Source organism: Protomyctophum parallelum (assembly GCF_964188405.1).
Source record: "Protomyctophum parallelum genome assembly, chromosome: 23".
NCBI lineage: Eukaryota > Metazoa > Chordata > Actinopteri > Myctophiformes > Myctophidae > Protomyctophum > Protomyctophum parallelum.
In genome coordinates this window covers 11,993,889-12,011,041 of record NC_139715.1, presented here as the reverse complement: position 1 = coordinate 12,011,041, position 17,153 = coordinate 11,993,889, and the positions used below count along the sequence as shown (strand labels likewise).

At 45.6% G+C, this 17,153-nt stretch overlaps 1 protein-coding gene across 1 annotated transcript in view; it reads left to right on the top strand.

The window, feature by feature from the left end:
• LOC310854234 (TSC22 domain family protein 1-like) overlaps positions 1-16,455 on the top strand; it is a 53,927-nt gene extending 37,472 nt beyond the window's left edge. The window contains exons 2-3 of the mRNA XM_083758799.1: positions 10,556-10,607; positions 14,023-16,455. Coding sequence (XP_083614925.1) covers positions 10,556-10,607; positions 14,023-14,388 — 418 coding nt within the window. The 3' untranslated portion in view covers positions 14,389-16,455. The remainder of the gene's footprint in view (positions 1-10,555; positions 10,608-14,022) is intronic.
• The last annotated feature ends 698 nt before the right edge of the window (positions 16,456-17,153 follow it).

Below are 17,153 nucleotides of genomic sequence, written 5' to 3'. Positions count from 1 at the left end.
TAGTTTTAGTCATCATAGCTTAGTTTTCCATTTAGTTTTTGTCAGTGGAAAAAACATTTTTCGTCTTAGTTTTAGTCGACAAAAACAACACTGGCTTACATAACTGATCAATGGACGGCTCCGACCTTTTGGGGGAAGCGATCCTTAGAGAATCCCCCCTCCCCCCTCCCCGCAAAATGAGTGGAGAGTGTGTTTGTGATTGTGACTCATATTCAATACGCCTGATAACATTGTGTGTGCGTGAAGTGCAATGTGGTGTGTGTGATGAGGCATCATGACATATTACTCAAAGTTTGCTTTGGGGGTGTGTTAGAAGATGACGCCTACGGAGATGAGCTCAACTTAGCTCTGCCGAACATATCTGTGGATATTTGCTACCGTATCACCGCGCTATGAGCTTGTAGATCTGCTATTTTTCAATAGCTAAATTACAACATAATGTTTAAAACACCAAAAGGGGTCCCCGCCCAGTATGGGATAAATCCATCCTGACGACAGTCTGTCCTTGTGGAGCTGCAAAATATGAAATTAACACTTTTTGCAATGATGTAATGAGTCATTATTGCAATAAATCAGGGGTTATTCTCACATAACAATTGGATTAGATTGAAAATCACCATATTCTTCATTTAAAATAAGATTTCTATGCTTATCTCAAGATTAGTGATGCACTGAATATTTGTCCGCTGAACATATTCGGCAGAAAATGGCTAAAAATGCATTTTCGGCCTGTTCGGTTTCAGCCCAAATAGGCAGAAAAGCTATCACCGAATAGTGTATGCAATTAATGCATTCAAAAGAGCTGAATAAATGTTTTATGGACCCATTATAGTGATTATTATTTAAGTTAAGTTTTGCCATAACCATTTATTTTGCCATAAATCAGGTAGCGTTAAGGTACGGCCATGACAGCAATGGTAGGAAAAAAGATATACAATATTAATCATATTCGGATATTATAGGTATTCGGTTTTCGACCAACTGTTTCCTATATTCGGTATTCGGCCAAGAATTTCCCTTTCGGTGTATTCCTACTCAAGATTTAAAAAAGGGCCTTTCTGTGTGGAGTTTGCATGTTCTCCTCGTGTCCCCTAGGGTAGGTACCCTCACAAAAACATGCAGTAATCCTGGTCTCTAAACTGCCTCCCCCTGGCCAGCCGGGGCGCCTGATGGAGGGGAAAGGAACTGGTTGGAATAACGTGTTCCTTCCACGCGCTACGTCCAACCAGGGAAACTCCCCCCTGTCAGGTGTAAAGGAGCAACTTGGACACTCAGGCATGAAGGAAGCATGAGTTCAAGTCCGTTGCTCTCCCCTTGTCCCCCATATATGGGGACTAGGTTGGTGGAGGGTGTGTAGAGCCCAGGATCACATTAGATGATTGACACAGGGGTGAAAAATGGGTTACAAAATCGTGGGATAAAAAATATATTTAAAAAAATATATATAAACTAGAAAAAGTGCCCTTCTGGGCACAGGTCTCCACCAGGATAGGAATGTAGGACATGGCATGACTATGGAGATCATGTGTACCGATTTGCGTGAAATTTGGATAAAATCTGAAGGAGTAATAATGGAAAATGTGTTTGACATATGTCGGCCTCCTGGTGGCGCTATAAAGAGCAGATGTGAAGAATTCCAGGCAAAGGTTTTTCCTTGGCCTCTAGGGAGTTGGCATACAAAGTTATCCACAGATCCGTGCAGATAGAGGTAAAAACACTTTTCGGCCAGTTATAGCGCCACCTTGAGGCTGAGTTGAAATTGTTCATGTGGCATTTCGTCCTCGGCCTAGTGGGAATGTGGGTGCACAATTTCACGGAAATCACGCGATGTGTTCATGATTTGCAGCATTTTGTTTGAAAGTGAGCATTCCTGTGAACTTTGGAAGCCAATCTTAACCAATCAGGATGGAGTGTGAGAAATGTGAAAGACCGGTTTCGTTGAATGGCTCTAGAGAGACTGTGTACCAATTTGCGTGATGTTTGGACAAAATCTGTAGGTGTACTGTGCAAAAACTTGTTTTGCACAAAGCAGCCTCCTGGTGGCGCTATAACAGGCCGTTCTGGAAAGTTTGGGGCAGAGGTTCATCGTTGGCATCCAGGGAGTGTGTGTGCAAAATTTGGCATCGACCGGGTTAACGGTGGCCGAGATTAGCTGCTCACGGACACACACACACACACACACACACACACACACACGGACGGACGGACGGACGGAGTGCAAAACATACTCTCTCCCCATGCCTTCGGCCTGGTGGAGACAAAAAAAATATATATATACAAAATCTAAGCATAATCCACGTTCTTGGTGTGTTTCTTGTTGCATCCATAGAGCATCAGTGCAGCGCAGTGACCCCATGTCCACCTCCTTACATAAGCCTCCCTCTGCATGTGCGCCGGCCGGGGGCGTGGCAAAGAAGAGCCAGCGAGAGTGACAGAAATCACCATTTTGTTTCACTTTAACCTCACACCAACCAGAGAGCGAGCGGAGGCTCTCTGACATCGCCACACAAAGCTTGGAACTCATCCGAGCGTCGGTAACGAGAGGCCCGAGCTCTCCAAGATGAATAGCCAGAGAGAGGCGTCAGCTGATTGAGTGACAGCACCGCGGGAAACGTGTCCTCTCGCTGTGCCTAACAAATCACTTCTTTCACTCAAAAGGCTGGTTCCCCCCCCCCCCCCCTTCCTGGGGGGGGGGAGAATCCACCTGATCTCACACTAAATGATTCGGGTAATGATTTTCTCAGACGACGTCTCGTGTAACGCAGACATGTGTATAGGTGACATACCGTGCAAGACATGGAATGGCAATTGATTGTCGTTTAGCCTCGGGGAGAGAGTTATGACTATGAGTCATGCATGGGAGTACTACCTCCCATTGTTTTGGCCGTGATCATATAGGCTAATCAGTCATTAACGAGAGAGGGACCTTGTAACGCTGTCGGTAAATACAGGTTGCGGTTTGGCGCCTTTGCGATGAGTCAGCGGGCGGTAGAGGTAAACATTAACTGGCTTCAATGTCTTTATGCAAAACTAGGGCATGGCACTTAACCATTTTAAATGATATAGAGTCGCCCTTGAGTAACGTAAATATGCTAAATATCTGTCTTAAAGGATTGTACGCAGGTATATGTGTCTAATTCAATTCATATTTTGAACTTCAACTGACATTTCTGCTGCCAAGTTAATAATAATAATAATTATAAATAAATAATAGTAATTATACAGTCACACATACAAGTGCTCATGCAGCAATCATACATCAGTATATGTGCTAAACAATGGTTAGGTAACAAATAGGTCAGAGTGCGTGCGCGCGCACACACACACACACACACACACACACACACACACACACACACACACACAGAGAGCAGCTTTGGATAGCAGTGGATTCATAATGAATGAGAGCATCCCACTTCAGACCCTCTGTGATGTCATGGCCTCACAGTATCGTGTGATTGGATGAGTCGGGGAAACGTTGCAGCGTCGGTGATTGGCTGAAAGTAAAAATAGTCTCCAACACACACACACACACACACAGTACTGTACACTACAGATACAATGGTTTGGATCAAATAAAGAGCTGTCCACCCAAAATGTTATCTTAAATCAATTGAAGTACTAGTATTGAAAGCTCAATTTCCTTTAACATTTGAATATGTAATGGTTTCATATTGACACTGCAGGCTTTAATGAGGTCTGATGAGGTTTTTACGGTCTGTACTGTCAACCAACTGTCACTTTCCCTTCGACTGCCGTTGTTGCGTTCGCTCTCTTGCGGGGTACAGTATACAATTACAGGGACAAAGGATTTGACCTTTGCCTAACGAGGTCACTCGTTTTTCTTTTTTTTTTACACAGAAGAGTCACATCAGTTCAGAGTACGTACGGCGAGGCGAATTCGAGCTGTACGTACGTACATACGTGCAAGCACGTACAGACATACGTACGTACGTATGTACGTGCTTGCCGGGCATTTTGTGAAGCCGTCCCCCACCCCACTCGTGAACCCCGCCCGCCATTTTGGGCGGCACAGTCTCGTTGAAAAGACAGGTTCCCCTCTCTCTCTCTCTCTCTCTTTTGTTCTCGACAGAAACTACAGTCTGTAATTGCCACTGCTCTTTCCGCCGTTCGGACGTGTGCGTTTGAGTGCACAGAGGTGCACTCTCACACCAGGCTCTTTTATCCTGACCTAATGGCCACAGCCTACACTCCTGTTTTCATCGCCTTTTGTTGAGAGTGATACCGTGCACTGCGTATATACGAGTGGCTTTTGCGCATGCCTGCACAGTAGCGCGTTCCACTTCCAACATGGCAGTACACGTGAGCCCCGGCTCCACTGGAGTACCACACTGTTCCCTGCGTGTGTGGGGTGGGGTGGTGTGGGGTGGGTGGCGTAGAGGCATTCTTTATGTATAGATATGTCTCGGCGTGCACACTTTGATGAGAATCGACAGGCTAGGCTACCAGCACAGCATTTTGCTCCAATACACACTTTCTCTCTCTCGGGGAGGGGGGAAGGTATAGGAGCCATGCCGTTGCCAGTTAATACAGTTTTCGATACAATTGTGAGTAGGTGGTGATGATGGCGGTGGGGTAAATATATCCTCCATATTTTGCTCTGTAGTATACCCGCCTTCACCAAAGAGAACTTGAGCACAGCCCCCTGCCTGCCCTGCCCTGCCGCGCACCGTCAAAAAGTAAAAACTATAGATGTTATCGCAGGAAAGAAGTGGAAAGTAGACGGCGAGAGGATTAAGATCAAAGGGGTGGGGCTTTCATGGCGACCATGCAACGCTCTACAGCGGGAGGTGTGGTTGTAAACGGCTCATCCCATTGGACGATTCACCCTAATCTCTACTGACAGTTTACATAACCAGGGTAGTGATGGTGGGGGTGACATCAGCGCTCGAGCGCCTTTCTCAACCCCGACGCATCCAATCGCCAGAGAGCCCGATAGGCCTATGTCATATAGGGAGAGCGCGGGTTACGACGTAAAGGACTTAACGTACTACTGGCCGCGCGTGCCCGCGCCGCATGTACACAAGACTCCCCACTCCACCATACCCAACCCAGCATGACCCCATTGTTGGTCAGGCTGCGCTCAGTGAGGATCCTTCTAGCCGAGAGAGAGAGAGTAGCAAGGAGGGGGGGGTGGGTCAGGCCAGGTCGAAGGGCGCAGGTCAAGACAGGGGGGGAGATTCAAGGAGGGTAAGGATAGGAGTTTGGGGGCCCGGGTGTCGTCTTCGTTGTGGTGGTGATTGGGGTAGAGTGGTGGGGACGGGTCTCCGCTGTGATCGATCATATCGCGAAGCTTAGCCGGAGAGAACGCCGGGGCGGCATCGATGAGAGAGACAGGGCTGTCGGTGGCCGGAGGTCCAGAGCAGGGCAGGAGGAACACCATGGCCCTCAAAGTGCTCTTCTTTGACCTGGACAAACATCTGAAGAGGTAAACGATGTTCGCACCGAACGGGCAGAGGGGGGGGCAGATCTGGGCGTATAGGCCTACTGGGGCTGGGTGGGGTTACAGTACAGTAGGTTGTGTAAAGACGTTAATCCATTCTGAACGGGAACCCCTTTTGGTGTTTTAAGCATTGTGTTATACTTTAGCTATTGGAAAAATAGCAGATCTACAAGCTCGTAGCGCGGCACCGAGTGCCGTGCTACGAGCTGGTAGGTCTGCTATTTTTTTGAAAAAGCGTGAAATGTGGCACAAATCTTTGAACATCAGAATACGTTTTTAACTCAAATCTTTGCTTCTAGGGGGGTCCCTGGAACAACATATTTTCAGATGGGGGTCGGTGGCCAATTACATATATTTTTTGGGATCCTTGACATGAAATATTGAGCACCGCTGACATAGAAACATGGGTATTTCAGAATACTGTCAGACATTTTTTTAATTTCGACGTCGGGCCTAAATGGGTTAATCTGCAAGTTCTGCAACTGTACCTAGTAGTAGTTTTATTTTGTGGGATTGTTTTTCTATTGTCTTCATCTTCTGCCTGTGCTGGTCGGTTTGTTTGTTTTGTGGTGTCGCGTATATAGGGAACAAGATGTACAATGTGTGTTCATCCAATTGGACAAGATGTACAATGAGTGTTCATCCAATGGGACAACATGTACAATGCGTGTTCATCCAATGGGACAACATGTACAATGGGTGTTCATCCAATGGGAAAGTGTTATACAAGCATACTGTGTACCTGTGTTGGAACGGCCACCTGTCCCCAACAACTCCTGTGTATTCGCATAACCAACCTAAAAGAATCAATGCATGGAACCCAGAGCTGCCACCCATCTCTATAACTGTATGTCCCGGAGGGTGCCATTGTGCAGAATATGCCTTTACTCTGTCCCCGGGCCTCCCTGAGGGCAATGCCAGTGCAGTCAAGGACACGATGTTCTCGCCTGCGTGTGTGTTATCATCGCGGGCGAGTGTGCAAAGTGTGTTTGGCTCCTCCTCCTCTCATTATTCCCTGCAATACCCAGTGCCGTATAAGATAAGCATCTGACCCAACTCGGGGCAGATTCAACCACAGTGGAAGAGACCGACCCCCCACCCCCCAACAATGTAGGCCATCCATATAGACTCCAGTTTGCCAAAGTCAATAGCCCTGTATGTATGGCAGACAGTTATGCATTCATTATGTCTGGTCTACAACTTAAAAGAGGTCAGCGTTCCAATTCCAACAACATACTATACCGTTGTACAAAAAAAAGGCAGTCATTTTATTTTATTTTATTTCCCCCCAATTTCCCCAGTCAAAGTATTTCATTGTGTTTCACACAAGCATTGAGTCTTCCTCCTTGACACGTTAGCCCTTTATAAACCACCGTCACAAAGCAAGTGACTTAACTGTGGCAAGTCACTCTATATCCAAACAAATCCCAAGTCAATCTCAAGCATAAACTTGTATGCACCCTCCATAGAAGACCCTGTTCCAGTGGCCAGGCGTTACGTGGTTTCTATTCTATCGATGGCCCATGCAGCCGTAGACAGATATGACATAACAGCCTTAAGATGCTTACAGGGGAACGGATAGGTGAGCCCTGAAAGGTCTCTTTGGACACGACGCGACTGCCTAAGCCCCGTGTCGACAGGATTGCCACAGTTATCATCCTGTCCGAGGGAAGGGTTGGGTTCAAGGACATCATTAATAACCTGACGAAAGAGTAAACAGGGATGCGACGGACGGTTGACGGGGGACAGCAGGACATTGTCCATTTGAAATCCACAGGGTTACACTGGGGGAGCAATGTGGAAAGTAAATGTACAAAAATACAAATCCCCATCCTTGGAACTGAACAGAGCCTTTGGCACACTACTTTCATCAGTTGCGTAGAACAAAGAAGCAACGGTTGTTTATGTAACAGGCTGTGTGTAACCGTCTTCCAAACAGCATCTGTGTGGGGCTACAGTTTTCAAAGGCATATTTAATCTGGTCGTCAAACCCATTATTGTATATAATTACAGGCTTGCATTGCAAGCAAGTTGTTGGTCAAAAGTCACGCAGCAATGAAGAATACAAGGAAATAAAATAATCAATCGTGCTTATTTCTTTTGCCCATTTCAATTCCACCAATGACCAAAAGACGTTGGCATGGGGCGTGGGATCGTGTTGTTCACGACGAGGCCTGGCGAGAAGAACACGGTGTTCCCTCTGCTCACTCCGCGAGACAAAGGAGCCGGGGCTTTTTAGTTGAGTTCTGCTCAGTGTTTCTGACACACTTTACAGTTTCTCGTGTGCTCTAAGATCAATAAAACTCCCAGTCTGCAGTGTTTATCTGTCAAAAAGCATCACTTGGTGGATTTTGTTCCATTTTATTTCTATGATACATGAAATGATGATGGAGACACCCAGGCAGTTGGTTCAGTCGTGGACATAACGTTAGGCTACTGTGTGTCTTTATTTTCTTCATCCCCATCTCGACTTAACTTACAGTACAGTACAGTACAGTACAAATTGCATATCTCCAGTACAATCAAACTCAAATCTTTCCTATTTGAAAATCCAAAACACACAAAACTTAAAAATTTGATCACAGAAATACCTGTCAATTCTTTGCTACCGTCTGCCTTTTTTATGTTATGATATTTCATATAATAGTATTAAAAATACTTATGGGATAGATAGGGTTTTTTTTCCTCGTTTTAACCCATTTTGGGTGGGAACCCCTTTTGGTGTTTTAAACATGTTATAATTTAGCTATTGAAAAATAGCAGATCTACAAGCTCATGGCGCGCTATGAGCTTGTAGGCCTGCTATTTTTGAAAAATCGTGAAAATGTTTATTTCAGAACTGGAGGATTTAGAAGAATTATTTTAAATTATGAGGTCAGGCCTAAATGGGTTAAGTGTGTAGACCTCCTCCACGCTGTACGTCCTAACCGATAGGTGGAGGCATTGTTTCACTCAGCAGGCCGTCTCAAACTGAACAGTATATGCAGACCTTTTCTCTTTCGTACAGCCTGTACTCTCCTAAATGCAGCTGCACAAGATGCACCGGGGGCCGGGCTGTGTATAGAACTTCTAACACGTTTGCCCATAAAAAAAAACAATCTCTCCTGTTAGTGCAACGCTTGTATTATTATAGGCCATTCACGGTGGAAATTGCCAAAAATCAACTTCACAGACAAAACGAGAACAAAGTATATCTCCCTCTCTGCGCCTCAGTTTCCGCACCGAGCACCCATGCTTTTATCTCCCGGGCTGTGTGTGTGGGTGGGTGCATTTTAAACACATCACTAGGTAGTGGGCGATGCCGCATAGATTATGAGATGATGTGGTTGCACTTGCGCGCCAATGGGCTGCGCCTTGTTGGTGTGCTGCGCTTACTGCTTCTCAACGTCTGGTTCGGGCCCTATACCACCACCAGGGGGTCCCAACTGGATTGAATACACAGGACAGGAGGACCTCAATGGAAATAAGCCCCCCCCACACCCCACACACCCAGGGCTTTTTTGTGTTATCCTTTTTTAGCACCATTGTATAATCTTTACCACTGTTACTATTTGCAAACTGTTAATGTATTCCATCAATACTGTAACTATTGAGAGTGTGTGTATATGGCCCTACAACTGTCTGGAACCAAATGAATCCATGCTTTCAGAGTTAAATCAACTCTGACCATTTTACGTCCACTCACAGTTTAACAGTTAAAGTTGTGCTTGGAATGTACTGTAATTCTGCAAACTGTTAATAAATACTTCAATCAATCCAACAAAAAAAAAGGTTCAATGTGTACACACACACTCAGGCTTACAGTACGGACCCCTAGTGGGGTCCCGGGCCAGACGTTGAACAAACAGTGGCAGCCATGCAGTTAAGATTATGCAACGCCTCCTCGCTGTTGGGCGCTGCTGCGCCCGCCTCACCGCTCATGCATACATTATGCAGCTCATGCATAGATTATGCAAGCGGTCTGCCGTGTCGCTGTGTCTGCGCTGCTGTGCCGAGCGCTGCTCCACAACACGCACACACACACAGACACTGGCTTCAGTCTTTTTGTGGCGCTGCAGCAGCTAAGCCAGGCTGTCCCGTCCCGGCCGCGATCGCTTCCAACCCCGCATCGCCCGGAGAGACACAGCCGCCTTCCTAACCCCCATACCCCAACGCCACCCACCCATAGCTGCTGCACTGCACCCCCCTCCGATCACCCCGCACATTATAAGAGAGAATGCTCTATTTTTCTACTTTTATATCATCCCGGGATATATATTTTTGTTTTCTACGCCTGGAGGATTGTTGCCTTCGGAGCTTGGAGGACACTTATACGGGATCTAACGTAACAGAATGAATTCCCAGTGTTACGCAGTGGCGATGGACCTCGGCGTTTGTCAACTGAGGAATCTGTCCATCTCGTTCCTGTCCTCGGCGCTGGGCAGTGCGGCGGTCAGGGTTGACAATAGGTAAACCAAAGCAAAAAATAATAATTGTTGCAACAAAACTGCGCAAAGATCCGGTGTTTTATATTTGTTATGCAACGCGATCTGTCCTTCGGGTCGCGGTGAATGAATGAGAAAGAAACGCTGGCTCATTCATTCATCGCACCATCAAAGGGGGTTTTAGCTTTGATATCTCAATCTTGCTTTGTTGTGTGTCATCATGACTGTCTGGCTGGCGGCCACCCCAGTTTACAATAACGTCGGTAATTATTATTATTAGAGAAGTTTGTAATCGAATGCGGATGGATGCCTAGGCGGTGTTCATCATTGGTTTCTGTTTAATTGTGTGTCCCGACTCCCTCGTCATCATCACCATCGACACCATCACATCGATGTTGCCCCGTTGTGTGCCAGTATGTAGAATTAAACCCAGCGGGTTCTCTAAGGTTCACACTACAAACATTTACATGAGCAAACGTCACACCGACCGATCACTGTTTTGCATTCGAATCAAATAAGGCTAGTAGTCGACACTTCGAGGAAGGTTATTCTGATGGCGAATTCAGCGTCTATAGGCTTGTTGTGACTCGAGTCGTTGCGGAAATGTGAAGCTTATTTGCTTATTTATTTTTTTAAATGTAAATTTATTTATTTATTTTTCTTTCAGCACTTCGGGAACGAGTGTGGTGGCCATAGACAACAAGATCGAACAAGCCATGGTAAGATTATTTCTGTCTGTCCTCTTGTGTTACTGTACTAGTCTGACTGGGTTTAGTGGATTATGTAACTAACTAAAAGCTTTACAGTAAAAGGGGAGGTTGTCGGTAATGTATTCTAGTTTATCTCCATTATTGTCTGTATGTGAGTGAGAGACGTATTCCAATGTCTCAGGACGGATTAAGCCCGTATAGTAGACAAAAGGTTGTGCTCTCTTCTCGCTGCCACCACAACCAAAGGGAATGAATGGGAAAAAAAGAACGAATAAATCGCCATAAAGTACAGAGCAGGAAAATGAAACCATTTGCTTTGTTTGGAATAAAACGGAATTGGTCAGCAACAGCCCAGGCCAACTTTATTGATTTGGGCTGGCCATCAATCATTATAGAGGTACGGACTATAGTACGGACAAAAAGCAGTGCGATCGCATATCGCAATTCGCAAATAGAACCGCATGCAATTGTCGTCTTTATTTGGAGCTGTCATCGTTTTTTTTGGAACGATTGACCCCGTTCACCCCTGGGCTTGTTTGTATAAGACTTTGGGCCGGGTGACCGGGTCTAAACTCTAAAGTCCCCACACACACACACATTTACCCCTATTGTTTCTATATTGATCTATCCATATAAGTAATCGATCGTCTCGATTAACTTTCCAATGTGTGCACTTTACTGGACTGATGTATTGTATATTCAGCTCAAGAGCGGAATTATACAGTAACTTAAAAGTCCTTAGTTGATAGACAATCATTTGCATACACACACAACACTGGCTGTCCCTCTCTCTCTCTCACACTCTGTTGCTAGGCAGTAGGCAAGCCGACCACTCAGTATAAATAACCCACCAGCCGCCGGTTGGCTCCTCCCATCCGATGCGGGAACATTTTGTACCTCGGAGTTTACCGGGTCGGGGGCGGCTCCCGGTTTGAGGAGGGATGCAAAGAATAGATTATGTTATTATCACCGCACATTAGACTGACTGACTGGGCCTGCTGAGGCGTCACCATGGGAATGTTGCGAGCGTTTAAAGTGAATTGATTGAGTGAATGGCATGCTATTAGTAGTAACGGTGCAAAATAGACAGTGTACAAGCAGTTGAGACAGTCTCTAAGTCCACCAATTATCCATAATGTATACATTAAAGATAAGGGTTTATTTTCAATTCAAAGTGAATTGATTGAGTCTCAACCCTCTGTACTATTTTGCACTGTAATGGTTGAGAAGTTGAGACGAATAACAGTCTAAAGTCCACTAACTATCCATAATGTCTATAATTAAATATAAAGGATCAGGGAGGGGTCAAAATAAATGGACTTAGATGGTTATTCGTCTCAACTGCTCATCTGCTACGAAGATGCTACAAAGCACAACACAAAATCTCCTATAAAGGGCTTGTTTCCATTGTGGTCCTAATATGTAATCAATGCATGCAAGAAATTATGACACAATTTCTATAGTCAATCTAGTGTGTGGTTCTTTGGGGCGGGGGGGGGGGGGAGTTAATGCATTGATATAAATTCATAATAAAAAATCATGTAAAATGCGTCATTCCCTCCATATATATATATATATATATACACACAGTCAGAATGTATCGGTGCGCCTTGGCTTTTGTGTTATACAATTTCCGTTGCAAATTCAGGGCTCTTCCTTGCATGGTGGCCGATGCTGTTGCGTGGCGTGTTTTCTCTCTGCCGCTCGCCGTATCTCTCCGAGTCCGTATTGAGTTTCACAGCAGGCACAGGGCAAAGGTCATCTTTGCTGCTGCTTTCGGTATACATCTTGAAACACCCCCGGTAGCGTAGCGCCCGTCCATCATGTACTGTCTATAATAAAAGTGCGGTCCAGCAACCCTCTGCGTTCCTTGAAGGGAAGGTCTAAAAAATAAAATGGACATGGTCTGTAACTGTTTGAGAGTGCTCACGTGGTGGAGCCAAATCGACCCGGAACGGGTCCATTTGGTTTCAAAATGTGTGCACTCTCAGAGTCAAAAGTCCTTGGATTTTAAAACAGACGTTTTGAGAACCACCGGTCCCCCGACATGCGGGAAACATGTCTAACCCATTTAGACCTGAGGACGATTCTACAAATGTCTTTGTGATTTATTCAACGTTTGTGAAAAAGGTATATACGTAATAAACCATAAAGAATACAACTTGAAATGCAAAACAAAAGACAGGCTATATGGGGCAACTCAAATAAACCATCAGAACTATCTAGCCCTACTCTAAAGGATCACACAATACTCTGACCTAACTCTAACCAATAAATGAAATGAAAAGTTACACAAATTCAATCTATCTAAGCTGTCTACACTAACTACTGCCCTAACAAAGATTTACAAAAAGTACGCACCCATACGCCGTTATATATATCTATTATATTATATACTATATATATCTCTATATATATATATAACTATAATATCAGTTGTATCTTTAGCTCAGAAATCACAGATCACTATATATTATATTATATACTATATATCTCTATATATAATTATAATATCAGTGGTATGTTCAGCTCAGAATAACACAGATCACAGAGTATATGGCTCAGGGGACTCCACACAGGTTTAGCCCCTGGCCTATATGCTTTAAACAGTTGTTTTAACCTCGAGCTTTAAGCTCCTACTTGGACAGAGTACTGCACAGTATGAATGACTGAGAGACAATGCCAACGAGTGCATGTCACAGGTGCTGTTAAGTAGTGTTCCCAGGCTGGTCCTCTGAGAGCGGATTGGTTCCTGGTGACGAGGGGGTGGGTAGACAGAAGGGAGGTTGATGGTTCGTCTCCGCCTCCACGCCCCACAGCAGACCTGTGAAAGGACTAATCAGTACTCTATTCATAATGTACCCTACTCTTACTCGTTGTATCCTATATAATATATATATATATATATATACATATAACCACGTTATCATATACCATACACACATATATATATATAGGCCTACTTGAACACCATAATATATATACACATATATATATATACATAACCACGTTATCATATACCATATACATATATATATATAAACATAATCCCCGATTATGTAACACCCGTATAACTCCGCTGACCCCTCTCTCCCCCCTCCCCCAGGACCTGGTGAAGAGCCACCTCATGTACTGACCCCTCTCTCCCCCCTCCCCCAGGACCTGGTGAAGAGCCACCTCATGTACTGACCCCTCTCTCCCCTCTCCCCCAGGACCTGGTGAAGAGCCACCTCATGTACTGACCCCTCTCTCCCCTCTCCCCCAGGACCTGGTGAAGAGCCACCTCATGTACTGACCCCTCTCTCCCCCCTCCCCCAGGACCTGGTGAAGAGCCACCTCATGTACTGACCCCTCTCTCCCCTCTCCCCCAGGACCTGGTGAAGAGCCACCTCATGTACTGACCCCTCTCTCCCCTCTCCCCCAGGACCTGGTGAAGAGCCACCTCATGTACGCGGTGCGTGAGGAGGTGGAGGTGCTGAAGGAGCAGATCAAGGAGCTGATCGAACGCAACTCCCAGCTGGAGCAGGAGAACAACCTGCTGAAGACGCTGGCCAGCCCGGAGCAGATGGCCCAGTTCCAGGCGCAGGTGTGCCAGACGGGCGGCTCGCCCACCGCCGCGGGCGCCGCCGTCGCCGTCGCCAACGTCGTCGCCATCGCCGCCGTCAACCCCGCGCAGGCCCCGCCCGCGGCCAACGCGCCGTCGCTGCTGCTGCAGGTCGCCCCCCCTTCCTCCTCCTCTGCCGCCGCCGCCGCCTCCTCCTCCGCACAGAACACGGGCGCCTCCGTGTGAAGCTCTGTGGGTGGGCCAGCGGGCGAACCGCGCCCGAAGATTCCTCTTTCCCCCCCCCCCCCGCACCCCCGGAGGTTGCCGGTTACGGGAAGGGGAGAAGATGAGGAGGACGACGACGACGACGAAGGAGGAAAGAAGGAGGGTTTTTTTTTTTTTTCCTCTTTGCCATACTGTGAACTGACCGATTTATTATGCCCACAATCGCGGAGAACGTGCTGCTACACGCAAGAATGGAAAGAAAAGAAAAGACACAACGCAGAGAAAATAAAACGCGATCGGAGAGAAGACTTTCCCCCCCCCCCCCCCCACCCCTGTTTTGTTGCACATTTTTAATTTAATTGACTTTTTTTTGAGAGAGAGGTTGGATGGAGTCATGGCACTGACGTGGCGTGCATTCTCTCTGCAGCTTTTTTAAACTCGCTTCAAGACAATCGTGTTGGCAGCAGCGTCGCCGTGGTGAAGACGTGAAGATGATGACGTTGATGATGATTATGAGGGTAAACCCCCGCCCCCCCCCCAGTCCTCAGCGACTTGGAACAGGTTGGGGGGGGGGGGGGGAGGAGAAGAGGTCGGGGGGGCGGCTACCATTGCATGCCTCCGTCAGTGTTGTCCGAAACTGCCCCCCAACCCCACCCCCACCTACCCTGCAGTGACTTGGAATCGTGCTGTGGTCCCCCTCCCTTACCTCCCCCTTTTTATTACATGTCCGTTCTTGTCACTATCTTATCCTTTAGTATTTTTTTCCCCTTCATCATTATTATTATTATTTTCTCCTGCTCTCTTAGCTGTAGAGGTATAAAACTAGGAACAAGCACTTTTTTCCCCGCTAAAGGAAGAGACTTGTATTAATGGTAGAGGGACCATACAAAACAAAAGAGAGAGAGACACACACACACACTCACATACACCCATCTGGAATGGGATGGCAGAGACGAAACGGATAGTTTAGGTACGGGCCTTTCCTTTCGCTTGTTAATCACTATACTCTCACAGCTGTGTGGATAATGAGTTGGAAGGTGACCCGAGCTGACCGTTTTGTGCCTATAATACGTTTGTCTGTTATAGGAGAGGAGATGGTGGTGGAGGAGGAGGAGGGAGGGGGTGAATTGGAGATGTACATTAGCTACGCCTCAATGTTCACGGCGGGAACTCTGTGTTCTTTTTCTATACGGTTCCAACTTCCTTCCCCCACCACACACACACACACACACACACACGGTCTCTCTCGCTTCACCTCTGATCGATCATCAATAATTTATGCAGGGAGATTTTTATTTTAGTATTTTCTTTTCTTTTTTGGGGGGGGGGGGGGGGGGGGATTTAGGATCCTTGTTTCTCATTTCATCTTTATTTTGTTGATTGTCAAATTTATGATGTTCTAGTGGTCTGTAAAAAAAAAAGGAAACTGAATATATACAGAGATCAATAGGACATTTAAAAAAAGACTTTATAGGCTTTTGACTTTGTACATAACCACAAGTTTTCCAGTTAAGCTCTGCCAAGTGCCTGGTTGCTAACCATAGATATATATATTAAAGCCTTTTTTTTAATTATTTCTCCACGTGCATGTGTGCGCGTATATATTTATCTATGGTTTTGCCAGGTTTTGAACTAACTGTGATGTCGACGACTCGAGGTGAGAACAGAGGAGGACTCGTCACCTCAACACTAAAGCGCTGACTCTCGCCCGTTTGTTGTGGGCACACAGCCTTGTACTGTATAAGGAATGGACTCAGCAGCAGTGACTCATATTATCTGGACTCGTTGTTTTTTTTGGGGGGGAGGGGGGTTGTTGTTGTTTTTCAAGGATGTGTAGTTTTTTTTTTCTTTTTTTTTTTTCTTCTTTTTTGTACGACCGAGTTGTGGTTTGAGTCGCCGGTGCGCGCGGCTCAAGCTGAAAATATGACGAGAAACTTCGGTCGGGGGGTAAAATGTGTAGAACTGTTGTCCATGTTTCGTGCATGTTCCTGAACCCATCACAAATGTGACGTTACAATTGCACTAAACAGCTGCACCTCAACCTAAATAAAAAAGCAAAAAAAAAAAAAAAAAAAATCTAAAAATGAACGGGAACTTGTCATGTCCTCTTTCAATACGACGCTATGTTTTAGTGCTGTGGTTCTCAAACTTTTACATTTGAAGAACCCATCCTTAACCCATACATAGACGTTTCAGAAAGTATTTATTTAAAGACCTTTTAAGCGTTGGACAAAGCCAACTCGAATCGTGACAACTCATGACAACAAACACAATTCTTTGGGCTGAACAAATACTTAAAATATATATATATATATAAAGTGTTGTATCCTGCCCTTTTTTCTTCTTTCTAATTATTTGTTTGCCCCAAAAATTGTGTTTGTAACTTGTCATGAGTTGTCACTACACAATCAGAGTTGGCTTTGTCCGTGTGCGTAAAGGTCTTGTAATAAATACTTTCTGAAACGTCTGTGGGAAAAATGAATTGGAAATTAATCTCTTTCGGGCCGCTATTCGGGGCCTGGACTGTGACGCTCTACTGTATATAACCAGAATGGACCCATTTGGATTCCCTGGACACTTTGAGAACCACTAACTACGTACTGCATCCTTGGTCATTGAACTCTGTTTGTTTTAAAACACACAATTAGGTCATTGTAGTAAATATTACCAGTAATTATTAAGATGGGATAAAGCTCACCGTTGCTGAGGATAGACACAGATATAAGGATGTGCATCCCGATAGAAGGTTCCCTGTTTTGCCTGTGGAGAGAACAGCTCTAGCATAC